The sequence below is a fragment of the Apteryx mantelli genome, chromosome 17 (genome assembly GCF_036417845.1).
Source record: "Apteryx mantelli isolate bAptMan1 chromosome 17, bAptMan1.hap1, whole genome shotgun sequence".
Taxonomy (NCBI): Eukaryota; Metazoa; Chordata; class Aves; order Apterygiformes; family Apterygidae; genus Apteryx; species Apteryx mantelli.
The window spans coordinates 4,247,451-4,260,443 of record NC_089994.1 but is presented as its reverse complement, the minus strand read 5'-3'; the positions used below and the strand labels follow the sequence as shown (position 1 = coordinate 4,260,443).

Below are 12,993 nucleotides of genomic sequence, written 5' to 3'. Positions count from 1 at the left end.
GACTGAGAATGAAACCTTATTTTATTAGCAGTTAAAATTTCCTGGCTTGCTTTTCCTAGCAAAATGGAAATTGAGAGGGGACAATTACACATCAATTGTACTGATGAAAGTAATTCCAGAGAAGAAATGCAAGTCAGTTAAAAATATCTGATACAAGTTCAAAGAAATAAAATGCCATAAAGTAGTTAAAAACTGGAAACTGGAAGTTTCCAGGGAACAAGGGAACGAAATTCTAACACCTTTCTAATAGGAGAGCAGGAGTAGGGGATCAGTTTCGGGAAGCTCAAGAAATTTGTTAGAAGAACTATTTTCTCCGAATTGTATACTCCTGGAGTTGCACCATCTTTGAACTGTATTTTAATTAAATCTGGTTCTTCAGAATTTCTGCTGGTCACCTGGAAAGGGAAAACATTTCTTCTCAACTTGATACATGATTCAGCTTCTAGAGAGGGATCATTCTCCTCTGAAGCACCAGCATGCAATCACAGTTAAAGAATGCCTTTAATATTAGTAAGGAACTTGAGAAGGCTGGTGGTGACTGCTCCTTCATTTGAGTAACACTGCTACTCTGTCCAGGAAAGTGTACTGGGGGGAGGAAGGGGGTCAGGACTTCTTACCTTCATGCATCGTAGGATATTAAGGCTCATGTCCTAAATGAAAGCAATCAAGCCTTAAATTCTGTTCTATTACAAGGACCTGGAACACAGGTAATAAGTGTCTTCCCTCTTTTCTGCTCTTTTCCTGTGGTATGTAGAACTTAGGAGTTTTTCAGTACTATAACAAACCTTTAGTGCTTGAGGTGTTCTGCGCAATAGATGTTTAATTTGGGATTATCTGCAGAACATCTGTTACACATTTGACTGTCATCAAAAGAACCCCAATGGTCCATTTTGTGTTCCTAAGGGTGGGCACATCTTGGTCACACAGTGTTTCTTCAGACCATTGGGCTGTGGAGGATTTGGGTTTTCTGAACACTTAGTTCACGGACATTACGTCCTAGCAGACAATCTTACTGAGAAGAGAGCTAACTGATGCACTCAAACTGAGTTATCTTTGCTTCAAGTGGTCTGCTAGGAGCTGGAGTACAGCCTCCAACTGGGAGGAAAATGGAAAGGAGGTGTCCTTGTTGCTGACCCAAGGCCAGATGCAATTCAGTGATGCAGGGCTCTAAAGGCTCCAAATCCTTGTGCTCTAATCAAAATTACCTGGGAAGAGCAAGTTGAGCAAAGCAACACAAACCTGAAGGAGTGACGTTAGAACAGACGGTCACTTTATTTTCAGCTAGTCAAGGAGTTCTTCTGTCCTTGCAAATTATGCCTCAAAGAAACAGCAGCAAAAATGTGCAATAAGGAGACTGCTAGAAAAGAATTTGAACTCCAACTCTTTCTCTCTATGATGATCACAACTCATTGCTAGCAGTCTAGCAGGCCAGACTCCTTAAAAACGATCCTTGCCCTCAGAGAAACGTTAACATCTTGAATCACTCCACCCGCTTACAGAAACCTGATGTTCAGGAATTTCATTACACTAACACTATTTCCCCCCAGCTTTGTCAGAACCCTCAAGATTTCATCCCATCCATCCCCTCATGCCCACACAGAAAATGTTTTGATCTCCTCTGTGTAGCTCAAATTCCTGACTTGGCTTTCTCTAGCCCAAGGTTGGTATCTCAAAAGCCCACGTCCTGACCTCCTGTTCCATCACTCAAGGCCTCAGTACTTTTAAGTTGTCAGATTCTTCCTTGAGACAATCTATGAGGCAGGATGTTCTGATCTTCTGGGTTTAGCATATCAATATACCCCAGATGCAAAAAGTGTACTCACACTTTTACCTCACTAACAACACTCAGCAACCCTCCTGTCATACCAGGCACAGTTCCCATTTCTTTTAAAAATAAATATTTATAAACAGAAGGAAGAGATTTGAAGAACTACAATGTTAAAAACGTTCCTGCCAACAGCACAAATGTCTTCTTCATGTATAGTCACAAGAACAAGTTGTACACCAACACAATATAATTACAGTCTAAAAACCCTCCCCTCTCATTGGCTGCCACAGTCCTCCGCTGCGGGAATCCACATCTCTGCTCACAGCAACCAACTCCTCTGCGTTTCTCCAGGGTCTGTGATGGGGCTGCTCAGTCTCCTTTGGTGATTAGGTCCTCGATATATGCATCTAGCTCATCATCTGTATTAATATCAATGTCCTGAAATCAAAGGCACAAGAAACACCAGTGAAAAAGTGAATCTTGAAGGACAATGTAAGAACGGAAAAAATGGAAATCCTTCCCATACGGCAGCACAGAATCCTCTGCAATATCAGTCACGATCAGCCTTTAGGTCCTGACTTCCAGCACTCCCCAGGAGTGAAATTTTATCACTGCATGCATCTGCTGTGAAAGCACTACCAGCTTTCCTTTGTCAGAGCTTGACTGGCGGACACAGTGCCTGGAAACCATTCATCCACTTGATGCTCAAGCAATACATTCAAGTAATGAACATACTGTGCTGATCAGGGCCAGGTTAGTATTTTTTGAGCTACAACACACATTTTCCCAATAGTGAACAACTGCTTCCATCTGCTTTGAACTTTTCCTTTGGGTGGTCTTAATTTTGTTTCAAGTAGTGTGGCAGAAATTCCCTCCATAACTCTTCAACACCACCTGCAGAAAACTGCCTATGCCCAGGAAATTTCTCCTGCACTCCCACGTTTCACAAAGTAAAGCAAAAAACAAAGAAAAACGGCACACTTAAAGTACATGCCATGAAAAAAAAAAATCAGCTATGAAAATTAATACTCATCAGGAACACCAAGGCCTAGATCCCCAAAGGTAGGCAATCATAGCAGTTAGGCGCTTAGCTACTTCTGATGGTCTGTGCCCAAGTTGCATTGAACTGAGAAAGAGCTCAAGTGCAGTCAAATTCTGGACTAAGACATCTCAAGTGTCCAAATTGGTCTCAGTGTGGTGGTGAAGGATGCTAGTGTTGAGGCTGTTCTGGTTTAGCACCTCTTTCTCACCCACCTCCTGCACTTTCTGCAACAGTGCCACAATGTTAGTCCTCAGCTTCTGCAGTTTCTCTTCTGTCTCCTTCAGCTTTTTCTCCGAGTTGCGGAGGTTTTCTTCGCAGGCTTTGGCCCGGGCATCGGCACGCGTCTGATATGAATTGCACAGGTTCTGCAGACCTACTTCATATTGTTTGAAATATTCTTTCTGTAGAAGACAAAAAGCAAGAGACAATATATTAGAAAAAAGCACCAAGTGTAAAGGGAAACTCCAGCACATGCACCTTCTAGAAGAATCTAGCTTCTGCATACTGTGACTGAACTGCACATGCCTAACACTATTCCTCTGCTTTCCCTGGCTGCATTAGTCACCATTTCACACCTACATTTCTGATTTGCCTACTGTAGAAAGCAAAAAAAACCATATAGGTTTTCTTATTCCTCAAAGACTAGAGCTGCAACAAAAAATGATTACATTTAGATTAAAGATGTAGCATACTTTAAATAGTCTAAAAGCATAATTACACTGTAGAAAGAGCTGGACAGCTTCAGCATGCAGTTAACTCCCTTAGTACAGACCACCACAAACAGCACAGCTTCCCATGAGGTAAGAACATCTGCCAAATTCACAGTAAACTCCGCAAGACAAGGCAACATGCTATGTGAAAGCAGCATGACCTCAAAGTGGACTAACCAAATTAATGGAGAGAAAAGAGGAAGAGACACTGCAATATATACATGGGGAAGGAGGGAGTAGGATACTTCGATGACTACCAAATAAGCAGTCCCTGGTGGCATTTGTCACCCGCAGACACCTCTTGCAAAGCTATTCCTTTGCTGTTTGTCCATACGTCAGAAGAGACAGCTCAGAGAATCAAGTACCACTTCTCTGCATATCAGCCTGCCATAGGACGTATGTTGAATCACAGACGGGCACTACGCCACTTCGTGTTTTGCCTTTATCATGTCAGCTTGGTCATCTGGAAAAGTACGAGGTGGGGTTGGTTCCTCTGTTCTTTCTCCCATTTTTGAGATTGCCTCTCAGTAAGTTACATTATTAAGGCTGGGGGCAAAATGAATAGACGTGCCTACATCCCACTTCTAAAAGCCTCTAACCTAGACTCTCTTCTTTAAAAGGTTAACAGCAATGGACAAGAAATTAGGATAGTAACAACCAACACCTTTCTCACACAGCTGTAAGCTAAAGAAGTCTGCATCAGACAGCAACTGTTGGAAGAATGAAGGCAACTTCATACCTCTCCTCACATTTTCTCAGCTACGCTGGTCTGCTAAGGACCCAAGTAACCTTTCAAAAGAGTGCAATCTTGCATCCACAGGATGCACATTCGCACCAAGAATGGAATGGGGAATGGGGACGCAAAACCCACCTTTTTATAGGCATACTGAACTCACCAAGGGAAACGCCATCAACTCTTCAGAGCTCATGGAACTCAGCTCCTTCTTGGAGATGGGAAAATTTGGAGGTAAGAAGTACCGCAAACAATTCCTATGTAGGAAAGAAAACACAGCCAGAACCTGAGTTTAAAAGATCTGTTTAAAGACTAAGTCAGATGGCAGCAGCTTACAAGAACCACTGTGAACCCACCGAAGGATCTGAACTAGTAAGTCTACTGTTTCTTGGCTGCTGCTGGGACCAGTGGTGTCTGGCTCAATTCTGACACAGTCTGAGGTAGAAGGTTCAGCCGCAATAACCTCCTCTTCCTGCTGCGTGTCTGGAGTCTGGTACTCTGGAGAGGGAGGCTTCATCAACCTCACATCCTCACTGCCCTTCTCTACCCTGGAAAAAAAAAAAAAAAATCAAGGGGAAGTCACATACCCTTTTCTATGTTAGCCTTACCTGAAATCCTGTTAATAGCTTCATCAAAATCTTTACACAGCCATCACCCTAAAAGACCTCTAGATTACACAGTATTTCCCTCCACAGGAACTGTCAAGGTGATAGGCAGACCATATTGAACCTGTAGGGTCCATTCACTACAAAGCAGCAGGATGGTCCTGAGTACGCGCTCTCTAACATGACAGCAACAGATTGGTCTTCAACATCTGTGAAAGTAAAACAGGGTCTTCCTCCTGAAAGTAAAATAAGTTTCCAAAAGCCAGTAGCTAAAGATAGTTACCAGCGATCTCTCGGTGTGGTGTCTGTAGGAACATAATCAAACTTCACCTTCCAGCGTACTGCATTCTTGCCCATTTCCACAGCTGTCACACGGCCTGTGAACCACTCCTTGTTCACACGCACTTCCACATGCAGCCCTTTATCTGAAAGGAGGAAGACATTAAAAGTGTTTACAAACATTTGGATTCTGCATAATCTTTAGAGAAGACGGCACCCTCAGCTGGGAGCGAACCTAAACCTATGACAAATCCTTCACATGGGGTATGAACCATAAAAACACTGCTGTCACAACTCGCACTTTTTCACAATTAGGACACTAATAAGCTATGAAACAATATGCCATTTTCAGACAGAGGGTTTCTGATGTACTGCAGGCTGTCTGACATGCACTTTTCAGGCTTGTAGACTAGGACAATTTGCTATGCACTCCTAGTGGATCACTTGCCAGATATGTTCTTGGAATAAGCTGCAGAAACTAAATGAACTGCTCTAGCAGAAGATGCAACAGCATCTTAGCTATAATCTTTCCTAGGGGTCTCTCAACCCTTCTTCTTTCACAGCAGTGCTGCAGGTCTAAATACAGCCCTCAGCATTTCTCTGCTAATGAAGCTCCACAGTCCAGTCAGAAAGGGTGAGCATGATTTGTGTTACAGAAGCATGAGACTACACTATGCAGCCAAAGACCACCCTAATTAATATAATGCAGCCTTCATTACAGATCCTGCCATGCTGCGATTGCTTCCTGTTACATCAAGGGGCTTAGCCAAATGATTTTGTTTCATGTGAATTAGAGTCGTTTCAGGGTCTGGGACCCAATTTTACACTAATTCTTAAGTTAAAACGTCATTAATGAAATCACATGTTTAGCTGGTGACTCTAGTTCTGCAACAGCTCCTTTCCATCATCCTAGATACTGGAGGGGAGTTCAAGGGTTCATTTCTCACCTTTCTGAGCTTTCTTCAGTTCTGCTAGCTCTTCTTCCCCTGCACTGTCTGTGAGCTATGGGCAGAGAGAGCTCAGATTAGTTTTTTTCCCCAGTAAGATTATGAATGCTTGACAAATACCTTCTGCTGGGGAAACCCTGCAGTTCTCACCTCTACCACTACTTCACTAGAATCCTTCTTCTCCTCTTTCACTACCACAAATTTGCCTCGTTTTGTCTTCTCCTTCTTCTGCTCCACTTCCTCCTCAGACCCATCTTCTGTAGTATTTAAAGTCCTCTTCCGGGTGGTGGAGGCCTGCTGGAAACAAACAAACCGTAGCTGTGATTCAGGTATGCCAACAACCAAAATTTCCTTCAGTCAAGTAAAAAAGTGCTCAGCATCCAATATCTTCAGTTGAGAACTTAGTCGTTTTTTAAAGGTTTTGGTGTGTGTCACATGACAATACAAATATTCACTTCCACTACCCCAACATTATGTTTGTGTCTGGGGAACCAGTCTGGTCTCACAGGAAAGGGATGAAACAGGTTTTCATGAGGAGTGTAGAATGGCATTATGATAGAGTAAAAAAACAAAAAACAAAAAAACAAAAAAAGATCTTGTCCCACACAAGGAATACAGTGCAGATCCCATGTGACAGGGCAGGATGGGCTATGCAGAATAGTAAGTAACGAGCTGACAGTTTTCATCCCATGGAGTCTCACCTGTGTACATTTGACAGCAACAGATTTCTTTAGTACTGGCACCTTTGCAGTTTTTGGACTAGGTGTCTCACGTGGGCACTTGGGACTCTGCAGGACAGCAGAGGGTGGCTTCGCTGCTGTAGCCTGTTTGGCAAGAGTTCTTAAAGTGCTGTTGGACTTTCCAGCTGTCACAGTGTGCTGGTGTGTCTTGGAAGTACTGGCCTCCTCCTTGGAAAGCACGCTTGCCACTTTGGGAGTGCTAACAGTTGGCTGAGCTGGAGAACTCTTTTTCTGCTGACTGGTGGACTTTGGAAGAGGCTTGGATGGTGGTGGTCTGCTGGGAGCATTTTTAATTACATCAGGTAAAGGAGGAGATCGTGGGCGCTGAGGTCTGGTCAGTGACTGGGTGTTTTGAAACAAATGTGGGCACAGGAGAGAGCAAAGATGGAAGAGTCAGGCTCAGTTTTGCATTACAGCTAAGAACAGCACAGAAAAGTAAAAAGACTACAGTGGTATCACAGCTCTAGCATTTACCTCTCCTGCAGGCCGTGTAGTCACCTCCAGAGGCAGTTTCTTTAAGTCAGCTTGAGATCGAATTGGAGTGGTTTTCTAAAAAACAATCAGAAAGGTTATCTTTAAAAGCTGTCCGTACTTGCCTGAACCCAACCTCTCAAACAGATTTCCAGTTTAAAATCAAGACTTAAAGGTGTGTTCTGCCGTGCTGCAAGAGACATCCTTTCACCCGGGCATCAGGAGTCACTCTCATCTTCCAAACAGGAGACGAAGTGCAAGCTGAGATGCTTGTTTCCTGGTATTAAACCCACCCCTACCCCATGAATGCCACACAGCACACATGGTGTTGGAGGCTGAGAAGACATTACTCAGCATCATCTGTTTGTATTAGGAGGTCCCTCAAAGCTCCACTGGAAGCCTCCAGATTCACCTGCAAAGCTTCCAGCTTTTCCTGCTGCTGGCGGATTTTCTCTGTCAGTTGCTTCTGCTTTTCTTCCTGTGACTTTGAGTCCTTCTTCAGAGTTCCCAGTGGCACTTTCTGCTTCTGCTCTGCAGCTTCACATCTAGCACCAAAAGAATACAAGACAACCTCAGCAAAGACAGAAGAATCTGGAAAGTCTCGCACACACAGCACTGTCCTCAAGTCCCATCCTGAATGTAGCAGCAAAACTCTTTTCCTTTCTGCACTAGCCACGATCTCAAAGATGGATGTTTTCTCCTTGGGAAACACACACACATTCAGACTCACAACCTCAGGATATAACTATCAAAAGCTTAGCCATTAAAAACCAAGCCATTAACACTAGGAATTACCAATTCAGAGCCCAGAGACCACTAAACAAAGCTTGTGAAGTGTTATGACTGGCTTTCTCTTCTGCTTCTAAATTCAGGAATTCCACAAAAATTTTTCTTCCAACCAACTTATGTCAAAATATCCTATTTGTGTTGATTTTCCTTTTATTTAGAAAGAAAAGCTTATTACTAGCAACTTGTAATTAAGACATGTTGTTTATGTGTACATTCCAACAGAAAATGCACATGCATCCTTCCTCCTAAGGCCATAACATTTTCCTTTGCAATATACCTAAAGGGGTATTTGTTGTTCCCCTCCTGTTCTGCTTATGGCATACAAAATAGTGATAATTATCCTACTATCTCAGGTCCTATCAGATGCAGAATCCTACCTGGAAGAGACCTTGAGAGAGAAGGAAAAAGGCAGGTAGGAGATAAATGAAAATGTGGACTTCATGTCTCAAAGGACACTCCTTAATAACAATCTTTAAGCGCATACGCATGGGCTGACTCGAACGATTATTTACTTTAAGCAGCTACCCTGCCACTAATTGCCTGAGTTGCATCAGCGTGATTACACCGTTGTCCTTCCAAAACCTGCATCAGCCTTGGATGGTACAGGGGGAGTGCCACAGTGACACGGCAATTGTCCAAAATCACAGCTTTGCACCATACTGCTACCAAAGCCATCTGGGCTCTAGAGGTGGTGAGAGTCCACTCTATCACAAGTGCTGATTAACAGTCACTGCATGGAGAAAAGAACCTTTTGCTGCTTCTGCATGAAGATCCAATCTGAAAGATAAGCCGGAAGCATGAGGACCTCCAAAATAAAACAAGCATGAATTGACAACACGCAAATTATACTTTCAGTCAAAAAAATGAAGCTAAGGGGCAGTGGGAGGATTATCTGCTCGCTAGGACAGAATTCCAATACCACCTTAAGGTGAGTGCACAGAGGTCTGAAGACAACAGTATTTGGAGGCTGAGTTATGAGGACTGGCATCACCTTCAAACTTGTAGTTGAACAGATGGCCATCAGGAATGTCTCCAAGTGAAAAAAAGGAAACTGAGGGGGATTCCAAGATTCATCTCGCATCACAGAACTGAGTCATGGACAGACATGTCAAGATCATCCCTTTCAGGGCAAAGGCCCATCCATGTAGAGATGATGTTAGATAGGAATGCAGTGTGTAAGGACTGAGACAACAGGTCTGAGAAGGCAAAGCCAAAGAGATCCAGTGGCCTTTTACTCTACCTTGGGGCTAAGCTGTCAATGATTACCTGCAAGGGTGAGTGAGCCTTAAAGAAAAAGGGAAGATCCTGCTTGCCTTGTGGATCATGTCCAAGAAGCTGATGAGAGATGATTTTACAAAGATATGTGATCCTGAACCTGCCACCTGAAGGGATCCCCCAGTCTGCAAAATACACATCCACTGTGATCAGCTTTGTCAGTGGAAAGGAATACAAGTGGCGGTTTCTCCATCAGCTTGTTCTCAGCTGAACCACTGCAAGGGAGTTTTTAATGGAGTAGTTACTCCCTCTCTTAAAGAAGCATCTGTCATCACTGCAAGCTGATTGCACGACAGGAAAGCTGCAATTCCCAAAGACAAAGCTGATCACGTGGCATCATATGAAAATTCTCCAATAGGGAAAGGCAGTTCTGCAGTCACTTATGCCATTGCATGAATTGAAGGTGAAAATGTAATTAAAGATATCTTTTACAGCAGAAGAAATTTTGAAAGACCCCGTAAATTCTGCGGACAGGCAGCAATTAGACTACTCATGACATTCAAAAGAGACTGCATCACTAGAGGTAGACTATCATGTGCATCAATGTATCAATGCAACCAGAGAACCCATCTCAGAAAGACCTCTAACCAGCCAGGAAGCGTGGTCAGGAACAAAGCAGCTATCTTTGCAATTGGAGTAGCCTACAACTAGCACCATGACTTTGGTGATGCTCAAGGAGCTTTGCCTGACCCTTCAGCAGCTGCTTCAGCCACAAGTCCAGATGCCCTCTGGGACCCAACTGGACCTTAGATAGAAAAGAGGAGGAGGAAGAGCCTGACACTGAAGTCTGACACACACATGCTTCCTCTGTGACAAAGTGAGCAATGGTGCGGCTTAGTACTAACCCCAATATAGACTGTGGTATCTGACAAAGTAACGGGATAAGTACATTGACAGCTCACTGCTTTACATGAAAGCTACATGGAGAAGGGCATCCACTCCCAAGTACCCATGACAATGCTCCAGAGAAGCCATACTAAAGAGGTTTGAAAAGCAGTTCAGTGCCACTAGCAGAAACTGAAGTTTAGGTGGACACATCAGACTGGCTTGCTTAAATGAAGGTGGGGAACAGCTCAGTACCAGCAGTGGACACCCTGCAGGGAGACAATGCCAAGAAAGTCTTCTGATGCCAGGAGAAAGTCTGAAGATGTAGTCTGACAGTGCTTCATCACTGACCTGGCTGATGAGATTCTGCAGATATCACATGGGTCCAGGAAGTCTGCAGTTTAACAGCACAATGCAGAGAAGGCGGGTAAGAATTCACCTGCATTGTCGTACCAAGGACCAATTTCTAGCCTGCCCCAAGAAAGACCTGTATTATGGGTCCTCGGGGAGGTGCAAAGGCTGTGGGAAAGTGATCTGACTTAGACCAAGCCAGTTAGAGGATGATCACCATCGTCTACGTAGAGGTAGCAATCCTCATGGTATGCAAGCTCGAGCCCCCCCTTGTGAAGAACTAGCAACAGTGATGCTTCTCAAGTCCTTGGTCCTCCTTCCATTGTACTTCCATGGCAGGATAAATGCCTGGAATAGGCCAGGTGGGGCACAAGGTCATAACGCAGCAGTGAAGGTCTCCAAATCCAGGATGCAAAGAAGTAGCAAGAAACCTCAGACAGCAGAGCACTTCAGTTCCGAGAGAAATTCAGAAATACAGTGACTGCAAGCATGCGCTGCTTTTTTCTGGCACTGAGCCAGAGGAACTCTAGCATAACCTCTATAGATACAACAAAGGAAAACTTTCTATCTCATGTGAAAGGACACAAGTACACTCGCTATTAGAAAGTGCATGTCAGCCTAATCAATACAAAATATTCTTGAGCTATTTATTCTCCCAAAGGGAGAATCCTAAGATTCCCCTTTCAGAGAAGCAGAAATCAACAAAAATTTAGATCATCTCTCTGAGAAGTCTTATCTGCACCTACTCATCTTCCCAAAAGGAGAATTTGGTTATGATACCAAGAGTGTATACACTTTGCAAGCATCAGTTTCAACTCCACAGTTCAGTAAAGAATACCTGAGTTGCAGAATATCCTCTCCAAATTTTCAAATCTCCAAAGGTATTACAAAACAAAAAATTTCTAAAAGTCTTTTCTTAGTGTATATATAGTTTAGTTCTAATGATATCATCAGCACAACAATACTCTTTCTAGTTACACACCAAAGCATGAGAACAGGGAGCAACAGGAAAATTATCACCAGTTATCATTCAAATGAGATGTGCCAAAAGGAAGAAGTTAGAAAATCAGTACTTTCCAAATATCAGCATTAACACAACTTTACTAACCTTTTTGTCCATGGACATTAAGTTTTTGATTCCAATTAGAAGTTACCACCTGGATTCATTCCTTTTGTCTTTAAGCACTGAGCCAAGGCACCTAAATTATGGCTTGATCAGCTTCTTTCTTTATTCAACGAAGATATGAATGAAATTCTGCCAGTATCTCTCTCCACAGAGAGAAAAGAGGAGCCTAGAGCAATCATGTTCCTCAAATAAATCAGTAGATTCTACCTAAATTTTATAATTGTGAAACCTGCCTTTGGTATATGAATCGATGTGCTGCTCCCTCAGCTGTACAAAATGTCTTTGTTGGGCTCCCTGCAACTCAGAGGTGTTACCGCAGTACAAGTTTTTGTGTTTAATGAGTTGGAGCAACAGTAGCAATAAAGACTCCACTGAGCACTGAATACATACCGTTCCCAGCCTGTACTTATGACTATTCTTCAATTGCTATCTATACTACCTACATTAAAGTTAGCATGGATAAAGCGAGGCTGCAATCATATTTCCAGTGGCAGTGGAAAAACACAAACAACCCCCCCCCAAACAAACATAAAGAAACTTAATTTACTCTGTCCATCCTGTTGAGTATGTCAGTTCAAAATATGTATGTCACCACTACTCATTCACAGACTGTGGGAACAGTTTAGTCTACAGGTATAGAATTTTTACCTATCCCCTTAAATTATCCTAAAAGAATGACCAAAAAACACAGATAAGGCACACTACAGAAAACTCTTTATATTAACCCACTCTTACCTGTCTTGTTCAGGATCAGGGTTCATAGAGCACACCCAACTATCAGGATAATTCTTCTCCACTGAACTCAGCTGGAATGGGAGAGTCCGCCATTTCAGACATACATCTGTTAGAGAAACACTATGCAAGTCAGAAATATAGCTTAAGTCATAAAATCAGAATTTTTCTATGGCACTCATCAAGTCCATTTAGCACTCATGGATGACATTAATTTCCAAAGTATATCTAATGACAACAGGACTAGTGACAAAAAAAAGTAGAAAGTGAGACATAGCCACAGGATACATGAAGTCCATTCCTGCTCCACGCTCCCAAAGCACCTTGAGGAGGACCTCAAATCTGGGAAACAAGGCAACCCTAACAAGAACCAGTGAAGCTTGGTGTCTATCAACTGATACTAGAGGACTCCACACTCACTGCTGCACTGACAGCTACACAGCATGTAGAGTTCAAACCAAAAGAGAACAGCCAGTTCCAAGAACGCTGCTCATCTCAGGAGTCAGGCTGTCCCTTACTGGTATCAATACACAAGTCAGAGATTTGTCCACTAAAACTTAGATAATGATCCAATAGATTTCAGACAAACCAGGAAAACAC

General features: G+C 43.0%; 1 protein-coding gene across 5 annotated transcripts in view; it reads right to left on the bottom strand.

The window, feature by feature from the left end:
- Window positions 1-12,993, bottom strand: part of MORC2 (MORC family CW-type zinc finger 2) — a 45,984-nt gene continuing 32,991 nt past the window's right edge. For 2 of the 5 annotated variants that reach the window (XM_067306838.1, XM_067306840.1), the window contains 11 exons: window positions 12,397-12,502; window positions 7,708-7,840; window positions 7,299-7,373; window positions 6,786-7,166; window positions 6,235-6,381; window positions 6,085-6,139; window positions 5,142-5,283; window positions 4,610-4,801; window positions 4,417-4,510; window positions 3,023-3,211; window positions 1-2,206 (listed from right to left, as the gene is read on the bottom strand). In XM_067306838.1, coding sequence (XP_067162939.1) covers window positions 2,138-2,206; window positions 3,023-3,211; window positions 4,417-4,510; window positions 4,610-4,801; window positions 5,142-5,283; window positions 6,085-6,139; window positions 6,235-6,381; window positions 6,786-7,166; window positions 7,299-7,373; window positions 7,708-7,840; window positions 12,397-12,502 — 1,583 coding nt within the window. In that variant the 3' untranslated portion in view covers window positions 1-2,137. The other 3 variants (XR_010885881.1, XM_067306839.1, XM_067306841.1) reach the window with 3 other exon arrangements.